General features: G+C 36.1%; 3 protein-coding genes across 5 annotated transcripts; 2 read left to right on the top strand and 1 right to left on the bottom strand.

Annotated features, from left to right (window-relative positions):
* Nucleotides 1-1,519: 1,519 nt before the first annotated feature.
* On the top strand, nucleotides 1,520-5,285 carry LOC113773195 (scarecrow-like protein 14). 2 transcript variants are annotated; one of them, XM_027317774.1, is made up of 3 exons: nucleotides 1,520-1,774; nucleotides 2,255-4,968; nucleotides 5,105-5,285. In XM_027317774.1, exon 2 carries the CDS (start codon nucleotides 2,276-2,278, stop codon nucleotides 4,493-4,495), a length of 2,220 nt encoding a protein of 739 aa, XP_027173575.1. In that variant the 5' UTR covers nucleotides 1,520-1,774; nucleotides 2,255-2,275; the 3' UTR covers nucleotides 4,496-4,968; nucleotides 5,105-5,285. The 2 variants fall into 2 exon arrangements, with proteins under 2 accessions (XP_027173575.1, XP_027173576.1); XM_027317775.1 differs by having other exon boundaries at nucleotides 2,372-4,968.
* A 410-nt stretch (nucleotides 5,286-5,695) lies between these two features.
* Nucleotides 5,696-10,936, bottom strand: LOC113775364 (leucine aminopeptidase 2, chloroplastic-like). The gene is made up of 7 exons (XM_027320204.1): nucleotides 10,540-10,936; nucleotides 7,994-8,408; nucleotides 7,694-7,888; nucleotides 7,247-7,472; nucleotides 6,991-7,117; nucleotides 6,751-6,846; nucleotides 5,696-6,018 (listed from the first exon to the last, which is right to left on the bottom strand). Exons 1-7 carry the CDS (start codon nucleotides 10,786-10,788, stop codon nucleotides 5,935-5,937), a joined length of 1,392 nt encoding a protein of 463 aa, XP_027176005.1. The 5' UTR covers nucleotides 10,789-10,936; the 3' UTR covers nucleotides 5,696-5,934.
* A 1,474-nt stretch (nucleotides 10,937-12,410) lies between these two features.
* Nucleotides 12,411-16,368, top strand: LOC113772969 (26S proteasome non-ATPase regulatory subunit 9-like). Of its 2 annotated transcripts, none has more exons than XM_027317473.1 (5): nucleotides 12,411-12,803; nucleotides 12,900-12,960; nucleotides 14,082-14,180; nucleotides 14,552-14,873; nucleotides 16,095-16,368. In XM_027317473.1, the coding sequence occupies exons 1-5, from the start codon at nucleotides 12,663-12,665 to the stop codon at nucleotides 16,114-16,116; spliced, it is 645 nt and encodes a 214-aa protein (XP_027173274.1). In that variant the 5' UTR covers nucleotides 12,411-12,662; the 3' UTR covers nucleotides 16,117-16,368. The 2 variants fall into 2 exon arrangements, with proteins under 2 accessions (XP_027173274.1, XP_027173273.1); XM_027317472.1 differs by having other exon boundaries at nucleotides 12,413-12,803; nucleotides 14,543-14,873.
* The last annotated feature ends 917 nt before the right edge of the window (nucleotides 16,369-17,285 follow it).

Raw genomic sequence — 17,285 nt, forward strand, 5'->3', positions numbered from 1 at the left:
TTTTGCAAAATAAATGGAAATCACTCGGAACTCTTTTTGGAGATAAAAGATTGGGAATTGAGGAACATTCTTTGGTGAAAATTAAAGCTTCGCAAGCAATGTCATTGGCTTAGAAAAATGGAGAAGGGAAAAAAATATGGACTTGACTTCTTGTAGAAGGACTTGGAGATTCTTTGTCAATGGCTTCGAGAGTTAGAAATGGATATCAAACTAATGATATGCTAATGATTCTGACCTTGATTTCCATTTGTATTCTAGAATGTCAACCTAAAACATCCTCGGAAAAATAATACCCTCATGAACACAATTCACTTCTAGCACATAAAAAATAATTAAATGGACGAAAAATTGGGTTATGAACGTTTGTATGTTATGGACTCTATAGGGTGTAGAAAAGCCGAAGTACATTGCATTTATATCGTTGATTAGTCCATTCGAGTTTTGTTTTGTTGTATTAAATTATGGGTATAATGAACTTTGACTCTGCAGCAATGTTATTGTGTTGGATTTAGAAACTTGCTATAAAAAATTGTGGAGTTGTTAGAGTAGAGCATTTTAGCCTACATAGGATTTTGAATTAGTCGGTTTGGTGTCAATTTGGGATAGTAAATTATTTGTGACAATTTTGTGAAAAAATACTATAATATTTTTTTTATGTGATGTATATGAGATAAAAAAAAGTAATTAAAAAATATATTGATGATACAAGCAAATCAGTGTATGTAAATAAGATGAAAATAATATTATTATGTAATTCAAACATAACATTTTTTTCGAGTGTATTTTGTCTTTTGTGAGACAAGCTTTCAGTTCAAACTTTATGAAAACTTATCTAAGTCAAGTTAGTGTGAAAGCATTAAATTAGTCATTGGCAAATGTCAAATCTTAGTCGAATTTTCATGGTAAATTTTTTTTTTTTTTTTGAGAAATCTTGAAAATTATATAAAATGTATAGACATAATATGATTGGGCATTTTGAAATAACTTTCCGCCTTCACGGTTCACCTCGACAGCCAATTTTGTAGGCAATGTACTGATTATGGAATGTTGTGGAAGTCTTCATGCCGTACCTTACTTTTATTGGAAACTCATTGAATGACAGCATAAAATAAAGTCCACCACTGGGCCACCAAAAGATGTGCCCTTTTAAGTGGAAAGTTCAAATTACATCTACTTTAAAATAAATTTAAAGAAGTTGTTAAAACATATTTTAATATAATCATATTTATTTATCTGTTGATTCTTTATATAATTTCTATAGTTTTAATTTTATCGGATTTGTTTATCCGCCGATCCCTTATACAGTCTCTTTAATCTTAATTTAGTTAGATCTATTTATCTGTTAATCCATTACACGTCTTCTTTAATATATCATTTCTTGTAGAATAGCATAAATCACATATTATCGTTAGATAAAAAACATAAAATAATTGTGTACCATAGACATAAACTAAGGGCGGCTTTTGCCCTCACAAGGCAGTGTCGGAACGAAACCGTCAGTCATACCAACGGCGTTAGTCTTCTGAGGATGTTCTATGAAACTTCCTCGAATTGGGTTATCTTTCAGAATTTTAAGAGTATATTTATGCACTTGCTCGTGACGATGATAGTTTAAACCGATCGATTTTGTTAGAAAGTCGACTTTATGATAATAACTCCGTTTAGAACTGAAATTCTCTGAAGTTAGAAAATAATTGTTTGCCGTCCAAATGAAATGAAACCAGTGGAGTCAAAGACTAGTCTGAATTCTGAAGGAGAAAACATGACTTCACCTGTAAGGCTTATGTGCTTTGCTTGATTTCCTTCCAAAGCTTACATTTTATTTATTGTTTTAACTGTCGCATAAATAGCTTCTTTTTTTGTTGCAATTTTTCTGAATTTTTTTGGGTAGTTTTTACTGTTCTTAAAATAATAAAAGATTCTTCTGGGATTCTTCACAGGAACTATTGTTTCAAAAAATTGCCTCTCATACAGCAGTGGTTTTTTTTTTTTTTTTTTTGTAATTTAGGGGAAAAATTGAATAAAAAATTCCCAATAAACACATACATCTTGTATCTTTTGGAATGGTTGAAACTTGGAACTTATGTGTGTGACAAGAATCAAAAGAAAGTGTCCACTTAGGAGGTTGCTAGTTTGGGATTATGATGTAAACCAGCTTGATTGTTTCGTTGGTTTAGGGAATATGTGGGAAAAGTTGATTGTTACAGGTCTTGTTTTACGAGGGTAATGACTCGATTCTTGAACTCTGATCTAGGTTATAAAAGCTTAGATAATTATGGACCACCAGTTTCCTGATGTGAATGGCTCTGGAATTGACGAAGGGAATGTTTTTTCAAGATTGAAGCAGTCTAATTTTAATTTGCAATTCCAGGAATCGTTGGATCCCGTAAATGGCTTTGGATTCGATGGTGATACTGTTTATGCAAGTCTTCGTTCGGAGGATCCTAGTACTTATTCTCCTTTTTATAACATGAGCTCGGAATTTGACTTTCCTGATGAGCATCAGTTCTACCCTGTGCTCAAATACATTAACCAGATGCTCATGGAGGAGAATGTGGATGAGCAGCCAAGTATGTCCCATGATCCATTAGCTATCCAAGCTGCAGAAAAATCTTTCTACGAAATTCTTGGCGAGAACTACTCTCCTTCACCTCTTGAAACATCTGTTGCAGCCCTTGAAAGAAATGCACAAACCCCAGAGGGCTTTAGTGAAAGTTCCACTAAGGATTCTAGGAACAGCAGCAGAAGTAGCATTTCTGCTGCCCCCTCGCCAGTTCTTGATCCTAATGAGTGGCCTGCAAAACAGCATTGTCCTCTGGGTAACTCTTTGGAGTCATCTTTCCAGACAAATTCAATCGAGTCTCCTCCTCAGCTGAAGAATTTGACTATCTGTGGAGATGGGCAGGTCGGATCTCTAACTGATAAGAATCTTGTTTCCAGTTTCTACAGTGATAGTAGAACCATGTTGCAATTCGAGAAAGGGTTGGAGGAAGGCAACAAATTTCTTCCAACTGGGAATCAATTGGTTATTGATTTAGACAAGTACACATTCCCATCAGAAATGAAGAATGCGGAGCTTGTGGCCAAGGGAAATAAAGATAAGGAGGAGAAATTGAATAATGGATTGCGAGGAAGGAAGCATCAATACCTGGATGATAGTGATTCATACATTAGAAGAAGCAACAAGCAGTCTACACTCTATGAGGAAGACGTTGAATTGTCAGAAACAATTGAAAGAGCACTGCTTTATGGTGATGTCAAACCGTCCCATGGATTCTCTGAGACCTTGCACAATGATCAATTGCTTCACAGATCTCATGTTGGAAAGAGTCAAACTGAAAGGCAGGTTACTGATGGTGGACCTTTTGATCTCATTGCAATGTTAATTAGTTGTGCACAGTTTGTTGCCAGTGATGATCATAGCACTGCAAATGAACAACTTAAGCTGCTTAGGCAGCATGCTTCCAGTAGTGGCGACCCACATCAGAGGCTGGCCTTCATATTTGTCAATGCTCTTGAGGCACGGCTGGCAGGCAATGGACATGACCTGCATGCTGCCTTGACTTCCAAGCCAATTGCAACTTCTGAGGAGTTGAAAGCCTTAAGGGTTTTTTTTTGTGCTCCATTCAGGCAGATTTATGCTTTCTTTGCAAACAAAATGATTCTGGAAGCAGCATCAAATGCTACAACACTTCACATTGTTGATTTTGGAATCACATTTGGCTTCCAGTGGCCTAATCTCATCCAACGGCTATCTAACAAAGATGGTGGGCCTCCCAAGTTACGCATTACAGGAATAAACTTTCCCCAACCTGGACTTAGGCCAGCAGCAAAAATAGAGCAGACAGGTCACCGCTTGGCAAAATACTGCAAAAGGTTTAATGTGCCGTTTGAGTACCAAGCAATAGCAACAAGAAACTGGGAGAAAATCACAATTGAGGAGCTGAAACTTAAAAGGAATGAAGTGCTTGCAGTGGCCTTTCAGTTTGATTCAAAGAACATTTTGGATGAGTTAGTGGGGAATGAATGTCCGAGGGATGCAATTTTAAGCTTGATCAGGACTATGAATCCCGATATTCTTGTAACTGAAGTTCTTAGTGCACAACTTTCTGGTCCTTTCTTTCTCTCCCGTTTCCGAGAAGCCCTTTTCTTCTTTTCCACTATTTTTGATGTTCTTGATAACAATTTACCGAGAAAAGATGGGCAGAGGATGAAATTTGAACAAGAATTTCTAGGAACTGAAATTTTCAATATTGTTGCATGTGAGGGCTTGGCTAGGGTTGAGAGGTGTGAGACATACAAACAGTGGCAAGCTCGTTATAAGAGGGCTGGCTTCAGGCAACTTCCCTTAAATCAAGATCTTATGAAGGAACTAAGAAGCAAAGTTAAAGAAGGCTACCACAAAGATTTCATGTTTGATGAGGATGGTTGTTGGTTGCTTCAGGGATGGAAAGGGAAGGTCATATGCGCTTGCTCTCCCTGGGTGCCTGCATAGACCTCTCTCTCTCTACCCCCCATTAACTTGCAGGTGCATCTCTGGTGGATGTGTGAGAACATGAGACCAATAGTTCAAGCTCTGCAAGTTTTTTTTTTTTTTTGGTACTGGCCTGAAACTACATTGTGATCATGAAATTTACTATGCACATATATCCTTTTGTTGGTGAAATTGTTAATATGTTGATGCAATTTTCCATAGAGCTGGCTTGTGTATGTTGGATGGTTAATATGGTTTATTTTTGTGACTTTTACGAGGCTACTGTGTTTTGTTCTTTCAAGTATCTGTCTCTGGAATTTATCGAGGTTACGGGGTCCAACAGTTGTTCTTGCTGTATATTGATTTTATACTTGATAGAGATTATGCAAGAGTCTGCAGAAGATGCTAAAAGAGATTTTTGAGTGGACCAAGACAAAAAAGTGGGCTGGCTTCAGGCAACTCAATGACAAACATAAACACAGGAGACTAAATAGGTATAGTTGTTGAATTCCCTTGTGCTTTAGTATTCTGTCATCGAAAATGTAGCATTTTGCTCCATTCACACTACAGAATCCAGAAATTTTTCTTGTATTATTAACTGAAGTACTATTTAACGCAACTGCTAATCAGATTCACTTGGGAATTGGGGAACATCACCTGTAGACGCGGATATAATGATCTGATTGCAAGTTCAGATTAACATTAATTCAGCGAGGTCCCGAATAGGTCAATGTTTACCATGGCAAATCAGAAAAGATGTCAAGGAAGAAATATCAAGCGAAAAATCCTTGTTCCGACATGAATTTTACCAGAAGTTCATGGCAACTTATCCTTGAACAGAAGACTGAAATGATATTAACTCTACTGGCAAAAAGCAAAACATAGGACGTTTAAAGGTGGTGAGGGTCATGTATCTGACCTGATGCCTATACATTTTAACATTGAGACAGAAACTTCATGATATAATGAGTAACGTCAGGAGTCTGAGATTCCCACCATGAACAATTCAAGGAACCAAACAGGAGTTTACTTTGCATATAGTGAACTGTCCAAAACGAAAAATCAACTTCCAACAGGATCACAATACTTATTACCCAGCAAGTCAAGTCGACCACTTTATGATTGTCCAAGCTTTCCAAGTTTCGCAAATAAATATAATTAAACAAAAATATTATAATAACTACACAGAATAGCAGTTTCAACTTTCAATCTCCCTTAAAACAGCCTATCAGATTCTGCCATTGTAGCTTTCAAAATGATAGCATACAAAAATGAGGTAGTTCCTTCATTCCTTCTCCCCTAAGTATTCTGCAAGGTTTGCTGCTTGTCTTTTCGCTTGGAAAGAGGAGTACAACAAAAATTAAAAACACACACCCGAAAAAAAAAAGGAACTTGTACTAATAAGGAGAGCAGAAGGAAGAAGAAAAACATAAAATTATCAAGCATACACAGCATCTGAATCATACCTTTTCAACCCCTTGATTACAAGCATATACTAGAGCATCTGCGAGAGTGAGTCTTCCCTCGGCATCAGTATTGTTAACCTATGATGAAGATATACATAAGAAAGCAATTTATATAAATTCATCTACCAGATGTATAGGGACAAAACTTGTTCACTTATGTGATAAAAAGAATAGACATGAAAGATGAGAGTTGCAAACTCTTCTCCTTTCTGTCAATGTTTCCAAGCAAAAGACTTGCTAAAATCAATGTGCAAACTCTTGAAACACATATATTCATGGTTAAATTATTACAAATTAAGAACCATCATAATGTAACAAGAGTCAACCATGAGTGAAAAGAAAATCTGGTCTTTTACTGGACATTTTGTAGCTTTTATCAAGTTTAACAGAGTCCATCAGAATTACAAAAAGAGACATTTTGTAGCTTTTATCAGGTTTAACAGAGTCCATCAGAATTACAAAAAGAATAGTTTCACATAAAAGTTAAATGCTTCTAGGCCACTGAGCATATAACATAAAATCAGATTGAATACCTGGTAAAAAAGTAAACCTATATAGTCAATTGTCTAATTATCTCATCATGCTGCAGTATATAAGCATGCAAGCAAAAGTGTATGAACCCGTAAGCAAATGTATATCGATTGTCTAAACAAGGAAAATGAGTTGAGGTCGGCAACAGAGCCTAATTTGTGCAGAGACTATGATAATTCACACCATCTGTAGAACCAGGAAAGAAGAAATAAAAGTATATTTCTGGCCCCATCAGATCAGATAGTAGTAACTGAAGTCATTCCTGTCCGAAAGCATTACCTCAATAGTCTTTCCATTTGAAGCTGTGACAATATCTCCAGGTCTCATACCTGTTCCACTGATCATATTTTCACAAGCTGCAACAATGAAATGAACCTACAAGCAAATAACTTTTTATTAGCCCATAGCATCCATTAGAAGGTACAATTGGTAAGAAATTGTTTAGATATTCTTCCCGCAAGAGGTGATAAAAGTTAGTTAAGGATAAAAACAATTCAGCAAGACTGGTAAACAACTCACCTCTACTCCAGCTGGCTTGATTTGGCCAAGAGCCTTTGCTGCACCCAACACAGCTGCAGAGCCTCCCATATCAAATTTCATGAGCTCAATTGAACATCCTGGTCCTGTCTTGATATTGTAGCCACCACTGTGACAATAAAGAAAGGCAAATGTTCTTGATCAATGGTCCACAAAAAGAAACTATGAGAACATTATAGTACATGACAAAAGCAGCGACCCTCCAGGCAACCAAAATTTATTTTGTGCCACTTATTACCTGTCAAAAGTCAACCCCTTTCCAACTAAAGCCAGCTTAGTTTTGACGGATCCACCCAGAGGCTTGTAAACTATATGGATAAAATGCGGAGGATTAGCAGAAGCTGCAGCAACACCCAGATAGGATCCCATTTTTAACTCTTTGCACTGCTCCACGTTCAAGATTGTTGTAGTGAGTACATCGCTGTACAATGAAGCAATCCTTTTGGCCTCTTCAGCTAGTACCGCTGAAGTACAAGAGACAGAGGTGAAGTATGAGGGGAACACTCGTCTTCCAACATGCATAAATTTGGGGAGAAAAACAAGGACAAAAAGAAAAACATAAAGTCATTTGGGCGTTAAATACCGGGCAGGGGTTAAAGGCTGAATATGGGAATCAAAACAAAGGTAACAATCTGCATCGCTCAACTAGTACATAAAAAGAGATTGCAATGAAAGATTCACCAACCAGGGGTGAGTACGTTGGCTGGCGCATTGACAAGGTTTATGCCAAAAATAACTGCTGAGGATACAGATTCTGCAAATTTAAGTTTCTTTTCTATCTCAGGTCCAGTACCCAAACCAAGAATGTCCACAGATGTAAGAGTTGGTTTCTTTGACTCTGACTTAAACCTGCTATCTTCATAAGTCCCCAGCACAGTTCCTAAAAAAACACATTATATGGTCACTGTTTAATCAATCAAGTTCCAAAAAAGGGAAAAAAAATACACACAGACATAAGCAAAATAATTTGGACAAGTGAACACACCAGATGCTATGGCTGAAACAGTTGTAAGCCTTGAATCTGCAGAGAGAGTTTCAGAAGAAGCAAGGGCAATGGCAACATTACTTGCCTGAGCAGACTTAGCTGCAGCAGCAATTGTCTCACCAAGACTGCGATAAGCGGCAGTAGTCGATGCTGCTTGTCCAAGCCCTACCAAGCCAACCCTTTTAGTCCCCAGGCCAGGAACTCTGAGAATTGTTGACTGCCCAGCCTTTCCAGTGAAATCCTCCTCAGAAGACGCTTCAGACAACAAACCACCTAACTTGGAATCTAACTTTTGCAAGATTGGATTTTGGAACTTTGAACTTTCATCTTTTGCTATGTCTTTCTCTGTGACACCTATAGCAAGTATGTCTCCTTTCCATTCAACCAAATCAATCTCTTTTGCCGCAAAAGAGATCTTCCAAGAGTTCCATCAACACATTAAAAAATTCAGCAATTCATCAACCATGAAAATACCAATCAAACAGCAATATTTATACACATGGGATGAAAAATATCTACATTTATATGACCTCAAATAATCAAGCCAAAGAAGTACTTTTAGTTCCGAAATTGATCAAAAGAACCAGACTGAGCAAGAGAACTCTTCAATGTCAAAACATGAGTTACATATATATAAAAAAAAAAAGATAAAAAATGTACTTAAGGTCTATCGTGATCAACAACAGAAACAAAAGTTGAAATAGAAATTCTAAATTACCGAAAAAGACTCAAACTCGATGCATCAGAAATGTACAAAAAAATCCAAATCCAAACTAATATATCAAAATATCATGTTGAAAAACACTGTCCGAAGAAGTATTTCTAAGTACAATCTGTTATGCAACATCCAGAATAACATATATTAATTCAATCAAGTGATGATTGTCTATTAGTCCAAAACTAACACCAGATGAAACTAAATTCCAAGAACACAATAAAAAATTCATAACACAACAAGCAAAGCATTCAGAACAGTTCAAATCAACCTACAAAGAAAAATAGTAATACTAAGCAAGTATTCTTTAGTTGGGACTTAAACCTTTTGCGGCTCAATTTAATTAGGCTGAGTAAGGCCAAGACCAGCCTTAGCAATGTAGCAATGGAGTGGGCCATGCATTTTGCTCTTCTTGAAGAATAACAACACAAGGGTGCAACAGAAAAAGAAAAACACCAGATGGGTTTAGATCGAAATCTCATAAAAACTGAGTAACAAGATGATGAAAAAGAACAAGAAAAAGTTGAAGCAACAAAAGTATGAGAACAAGAGGCTAAAGATGCTGATGCTCTAACGGCTGCAATTGTACAGTGGCATGGCTAATCTATTTATACTACTAGAAGTCTAGAACAAATATAATATCGTCAATAACGTATGAAAAATCAGAGCGCAAAAGGAGAGTATGTTGTGGGGTTCCTCAGGCTCAATGGATTTGATCAACTGTGCTTGTTGACCTCAGCGACAGCATCTTTCTTGCCAGACTGACTAAAAAGATTTCGTTTTCCTTTTCATTATCTTTAAGGGCTTTTGCTAGTTTGTTTACCTTATCCCTTGGTAGAGTTCTTAGTATGTTGAATGATAGAATTAGTATTGTATAGTATTCTTAATCTATTTACATTATAAAAATGAAAGAGCATAATGCTATCATGTTCATTAGTTACCTTTTCATTGGGGTACAGTTAGTAGATCACATTATCACAATGGCTTTGCCATGCCTTTTCAATGAGTATAATGCTCACTTTTTACTTTCAGAATTATACTAGTTAAAGCGTGATTATTTTTAAAGAAGATCACTTTTTATCATTTAAAAATTATAATAACAAGTCAAATCGAGCTAATGAAAAATGTGGAGGACTGTGTTTTTAACTTCCAGCCTTGGCCAGCCGCAGAAATCCCGAAATACAGATTAGTTTTCATTGACACATAAATAATCGCTACATTAATAAAGCCAACATTTTTGCCATCGTATTTAATTCAGGTAAACGAGTTGAGTAAAATATTGCACATATGCTCGCATAAGGTATCTTAAGGTCGGCTTATACCAATCAAACAGCAATATTCATGCGTATATGATGAAAAAAATATATTGACATTTATATAGCGTCAAGGAATCAAGACAAAGAAGCATTTTTAGTTCCAGAATTGATCAATGAACCAACAAAAGAACCCTATAGTGTCATAAAAATTTGAACTTTGGACTCTCATGATCAACAACAGGTAAAAAAGTTGATGCAAATTTCTAAATTTCCGACAAAGACTCAAACTTGATGCATCAGATATAGACCCAAAAAAAAAAAAAACTCCAATCCAAACTAATTGATCAAAAGCCATGTTGCAAAGCAGTACCAAAAGAAGTATTCATAAGTACAATCAGTTGAGCAGCATCCAGACTAATACATCAGTCCAAAACTAACAACAGATGAAACTAAATGCCAAGAATCCAACCAAAAATTCATCAAACAACAAGAAAAGCATTGAGCACAGCTGAAAATCAACCTACACTGAGAACTACTAGTATTTAGCAAGTGTGATTGAGTTGGAGGACTTAAACCTTAGGGGGCACAATCTGATTAGGCTGAGTAAGGCCAAGAGTGGCGTGAGCAATGGAGTGGGCCATCCGTTTTGCTCTTCTTGAAGAATAATAACACAAGGGTGCAACAGAAACAGAGAAACCCCAGAGGGGCTTAGATCGAAATCTCGTAAAAACCGAGGAACCAGATGATGCAGAAGTATAAGAAGTGGAAGCAACTAAAGTAAGAGAACAAGAGGCTAAAGATGCTGATGCTCTGATGGCGGCCATTCTGCAGAGTGGGGGGCTAATCTATTTATACTAGTAGAAGTCTTGAACAAAAATCGTATCATCAAAAATGGAGAGTGTGATGTGGGGCTGGGTTGCTCAATGGGCTCAGTCACCAATGCCTGTTGATGTCAGCTCCAGCATCTTTCCTATCAGCCTATGATTAAAATTGATTTTTGATTTGGTTTTTCCCCTTATCTTTTTGGGATTTTGCTAATCTGTTTAAATTATCCATTGGTAGAGTTCTTTATTTTGAATCTTGGCTTAGTATTAGAGTATTTTACTGCTATATGCTATTGAATGTTATATTGTTCATCTATCAACATTACGAAAATGAAAAAGAATAATAACGCTAGCTTGTTCTTTTTCTTTTGAGCAAATATGCTATCTTGTTCATTAGTTACCTTCACATTTTAATTGTTTGACGTATACTTTAGTACATCATATATTATTACGATGCCTTTGCCACGCTTTTTCCACAACCAAAATTGTTGCACTTTTTTATTTTGACTTGTAGTAATAAAACTATATGTTTATTATAAAATAAAAAGGTAATTTTGTGTCCTTTCTTGGATTCTTATATTATCCTAATAACGTAAAATCAGGTTAAATAAATTATTGCATAGAGTATCTCATTAATTTCACAAGTTGACATAGGTAAAATTCACTAAAATTTTGAAATCATACGGAAAATAAACCTGAAAAAATAATATCCTAGCCCTTATGTGCAGGAATTGAATCTCCAAATTTACTATTTTGTGGTAAATAAGGAGGAAACAACATTTTAATCCTGCCAAAAAAAACAAAAATGAATAATATTGAACGCAATGAGGGAATAACACCTTTCAACTTGAAATTTTGACAAAAAGAAAAAAACAACATTCTAGCCCTTCAATTTTGTAATAATTCCAAAACAAGACATATTGTTCATCGATCAAAGATTGAATCTTGGTTTATATTCTTGAATGCTATCTACTAGAGATAGAGATACAAAAGGATGCTATCCTGTTGATGTGTTACGCTTTAAATTATTTTTTGTTGTACATTAGTATCTCACAATACATTTGCCATGATTTTATCACAAGCATAATGATTTTATTTCTTATTTTTGAAGGGTAATACTATATGTAATTGGACTTGAATCACCTTCAATAAATACAACTAGATAAAAACAAATTATTTGTATTTTGAATCTAGTCTAGCAAATCTTGAAGGAAAATGATGTTAGAACTCCTCAAAAAATCTCAAACACTCATTCCTTTTACATTTAAGGAGTGTTTAAAATAGTGCTAATATTCATTTCCTTTCTTAAAATATGAAATGGGAGATAATAAAACCAAATAGTACAAGAGTTAGATACAAATCATCATTAGGGGGACTCAAACCAGAGCCTTGGCTATGACTTCTTCTCAGGTAACTCACCGAAATATGGGTAAGACGTCCACCCGTCTGATATGAATATATGATAGCGGTTAGTGAAAAACTGACAATCGACATATGACTGGGTGTGGATTAGTGAGAGAGTGAAAGATTATTAGAGTCATTAATGTATTTATAACATACTAATGGACTATTTATGTAATTCTAACAAATGTATGTTCTGTTCCCAGGCACAACCACCGCTTGCTCGGTTCGGTCGGTTGGTCCGCTTCCACCGGGAAAGGGAAAACGAAGAAATAAATAAACTATATATACATATATATATCGTCTGAATCCCATGCTTCGCGTGCGTAGAGTTGCCTATTGTACATCCGTCTAGAACTTACTAGAAGAAGTCACCGGTTTCGATTCTGGGGCTGGGGAGCTGTGTATCTTCTGAAACCCTAGATGAGCTAAATTCTGAAGCATTGTACTAAAAGAAAGAAAAAAAGAAAGAAATGGTGGCAACAAATCTCAAAGCAGAGACAATGAAGCTGATGGAGCAGAGGAGCGGGATTGAGGCTGAAATGAACGTCATCATCGAAAATCTCTGCCGTCCCGGTGGCCCCGGTCTGTCCGGCAACCTCCTTGATTCCGAGGCATGCTTTTATTTTTGGAAATTTCTAGATTTAGAGTTATTTGCTGATATCATTTATTGATGAATTAAGGTAGTAATGTTTGCTATTATCTTGCAGGGATTTCCAAGGGCTGATATCGATATTCCTGCTGTGAGAGCTGAACGTCATAGGCTTGCAGGTAAATATGTTGCATAAATGGTTAGTATGGTCAATTCTCTTCCTTTTTTAAGTTCAGGTGAGTAAATTTTGGTGTGCAAGTGATGTAATTATGAGCAGAGCAAGATTAATCGAGGGTTTGTGATGGGCTAATATCTCAGTGGGATTCTTACTAAGTGGAGCTTGAGTTCTTGGGAAATCTTGCCCCAAATTAAACCGATAATGTGGCTAAATGATGTTGCTTGTTTTAATTTCATAGAAGTTTTTGGTGAATCTTAAGTTACTTAAACTAAACTAGGAGTTGAGCAGGATGTTTGCATCTTGAATGAGATGTGGAACTTGGAAAAAGTTAGCAATTTTTGCGAGTTTTCTGCACAAGAGAGACAATCTGTTTGTCTAAGAAGATAGTTATTTGGTTGCCTTTATCTTCATTGCCATGCTGCCGTTTGAATTCTAAACTGGTCATGAAAATTGGAAGCAGTAAATGGTAGTCTCAGGTTTTGAAGAGACACGAGTAGTTATTGTAAAGCAAAGGCTTTTTGTGCAAGGCAATATCATACCTGGCTTTGATGTGATGAAACTGTTTAATCAAATCTTGGGAAGTGTTATATTTGGTTTTTGCTTTCATTTTTGTGGTACAGCATTTATGACAACTATGGGAAGGTGGAAGTTTATGTGGAAGAAATGGTGGTATACCCCCACCTCCTTTCCCAATAATTTGTGCTCTCAAGTAACTCAACTGTATTCTCTATTGGACCCTGCTCTGCAGTCTTGATTATTAAACTTGTGAATAAGATGATGAGATTATGGAAGGTTCTTTATTGTTCTGTTTCAGTTCGACATGCACTATGATGTGGTTAAGTTGTTTGTATCTACCCTTCTAGATGAAAAGTTGAACCTCTTTCTTAATCTGAATAGCATCTCTGAAAAGAACCATGCAGTTTTGTTCAATTGATCTTCATCCAGTAAAGGGCCACTTGGATTAAATCTACATAGTTACTATTTGGGAAAACTGTTAGTATATTTGATGTAAGTTCACTGAGCAATGTCTTTTGGAAACCTAATGGTTTTGTCATGTTGATGCTATGATGGCCATCATTGTGCAGTCAGCGAGATTGTGAATTCTCTCTGTTTGTTTTTCAGAGCTACGCAATGATCATAAAGATATCACAGAGAAAATAAACCAAAATATTCAAGTTCTGCATTCAGCAAGGCTTACTTCTACGACAACTGAAGATACAGGTAATCATTTCAATTTTATGTCTTTCTTGCTGTTCGCATTGATCAAGCTTGTGAATGAGTTATGTTGTTTATTTTTAGTATTTTAATTTCCAATGTCAACATTTTTTTCCAAAAACTTATTGTTATTGACTCATCAGTTGGTGTAACTTTCTTATTCTTGCATTCTGCGTCAATGTTGAACAATTGATTGCCTTGTTTGAGTCACCTGAAACTTTATATATTTCACAACTGAGAATCTTAGTTAATGCCAAGGGGCTTCTGCCCCCTTCTGGATTGTACTATGTCATGGTCCCAACAGTTGCATGTATTTCTGCTATTTGTTGCTAGTTACTCAGCTAACAATATTTTATGTACTTTTTAAGGTGATGCAGGGATGATTGATTTAAATCCTTCTGTAAATTCTGCCACAAGGGATGCATCAAGGGCCATGGATGTTGATGTAGTTGTAAGCAAGCCCTTTGCAGTGGTTGATGAAATAACTGAAGGTTCTCCAGCCGCAGAAGACGGTGTACAACTTGGGGATCAACTTGTGAAATTTGGATGTGTGGAATTTGGTGAAAACCTGTTGCAAAGGCTTGCTGCTGAAGCGCAGACAAATCAGGGGCGTGCAATACCTGTGGTGGTTCTCAGGCAGGGTGCTCGGGTTAGTTTAGCAGTTACACCAAGACCATGGCAGGGACGTGGCTTATTGGGGTACGTTCAAACTTTTTCTTCCTTGCTTATGGATCTCTTTATTGTCTAAAATAGTTCTAGCTATTTAAAATTTTTGGCCTGAAGAATCATCAACCTCATTATGGTTGGTGAAAGCTTTAATTTCTCAGTAAATGCAAGAATCGACTATAGCTGTTTGTGTGTTAAATCTTTACCAAGCTTCTTTCTTTCCAACTCCCTGCCCTTCTTTTGTTCTCTTTTCCTGAGAAAAAATGAAAATTATTGTTGTGTTTGCCAATTTTTTAAGATAGATTGTACATTTTCAGATTTGACTCTCTTCTGGAATCCTATGAGGGCGATTTTAGCAAGTTGTTTGATTGTTGCTTGGTTCCGTGTTATCTAGGATGTATGCGGTACCAAAGAAGGTTGAGAACAATTTAAATGCCACCTTTCCTACCTCCTTTCTCTGAAGAAATAGGGAATCTGGGAAAATATTTTTCTGATAAAAAATGATTTTTGGTAGGTCAGAAAAGCCCAAGTAAACCAAGACTTGGGGCTTGATAGTGCTGTAGTGTTCAAGATGCTAACGAGTTCTGTCCTTCCGGTCTCATCTTTTTATCTGCTTCTATTTGTCCAACTAGATATTGGACAGGTTCATAAGGACCTTAAGATTTAATGCGCGGAGAGTTTGTCTTATGGCGTTCAAAAGGGTGGCTTTTTGAGAGAATTTCGCTATATTCTGCTCCCTGGCTTTTCCTGTTTTGATAATGTTAGCTATTCTTGCCTCCTCACATATGTTCGGTCAGTTGCTATAGATAAAAGTAGATAAATATAGATAAAAGTAGATAAATGTTCGGTCAGTTGCTACCTCAAGTGCAGTGTCCCCTCACGCATTCTGGCCTCATGGGGTCCCTGCCCAGAGTACGCCTCCAGTTGTAGTTAGTCTTAGACTCTTAGTCCAAATCATCTCATTGCTAAAGCAACAATACTGTAGTTGATTATTCCGTATTTTTATTACTGCTTTTACTTCTTGTTTGTTAATGTCGCTTTTACTTCGGTCATTTTGTTTGGATTGTAAGTTATTTGAGATATTTTTACCGTAACACTTTTTATGATGTGACGTATGTGAGATAAAAAAGTAATTAAAAAAATAAAAAGGTGTATTGGAAATTGTAATGATGATGTAAGCAAATATATTTGGGAAAATAATCAGCTGTCCAAACAAAATGCTATTAACCTTCAATTTCCTGGTGATGCTTGCAGGTGGCATATACAGATAATATAATTGATTACGCTGTCGCCTACAGGCTCCACTTGGTAAACTTGAGGCCATGGAAGTGAAAGGCGTGAAACTTTGACCATATAAGAAGGAAATACTTCTGTCGTGTTCAAACTTCAAAAGTTAATCTGTCAACAAAAAATTATAGCCATGATGTTGCTGTACTCATTAGATTTAAAGTTACTGTAAACATAGATTGCTCATAGCAGGATGCGTGGATTTTTATTAAAAAATCTATAACCTTTTTGGGCAGGCAAAGATTAGCTTTCATCAATAACCTACAATTCCTACTCTAATTTCCATTAACATGTCCTACATTTGAGTGACTAGCCAAAACATAAACTAGATTAATGTTGTAAAATCGCAAGGTTCCGAACAGAAGGGACTAGATATGTTTTGGGCAAAACAAATGCAACCCATTTTGGTCCACTGCTCGAACGATAGGGATCAATTTTCTCACTAGTGTGGATGCCCCTTGGGTCATGTTGTTTCCAAAATTTATTCTTACAAAGGATCGGACTAGTGACGTATACAATACTTGAATTATTGATGTAGATGCTATATGGTTGGTTTTCATTCTTCAAAGATTACGAGTGTAATATGAGCATTTCAGAGATGACAAATGTAATTTGAGCATCCGTCAACAAAAGGATCACCCTAAAATGATCATCTCATGGCTTAGTACGAGAACGTTTGCTTCACTGCTTAGTAGCGCCTCAGTATTGGACGTAACGAAGCTGGTATTGCAATCGAAATATTTATTCTAGTTGCATTTGGCATAAGATTAAGTGCAAAAATATTGTTAATTTGTTATGGTCCATTTGAAACTAACATTAAGATTACAAAGTAGACTTGGTGCCTGTTTAGACTATTATAAAATTGCATTTCATTGTTTTAAATTTTTTTCTTTTTTTTTGCATCTTCTTTTATGAGATGGAAGAGTATAACATTTTTTTTTTTGGGTAGATATAAAATACAATAATCTGATTGCTGAGATCTGAATTCAAGAAGTAAAGCTGGGATTGGTCATGTTGTTTAGCAATCCAAATCATGGAATTTACGAAATCAAATGATTATGCATGCTATTTAGTGGATTATCGCAAGGGATCAAACTAGTAGCAATTTGATGTCTTTTTACCATTTTATACTTTTATGGCATGGATTTCTCTCTGTAC

This window comes from Coffea eugenioides, chromosome 6, assembly GCF_003713205.1.
Source record: "Coffea eugenioides isolate CCC68of chromosome 6, Ceug_1.0, whole genome shotgun sequence".
Lineage (NCBI taxonomy): Eukaryota > Viridiplantae > Streptophyta > Magnoliopsida > Gentianales > Rubiaceae > Coffea > Coffea eugenioides.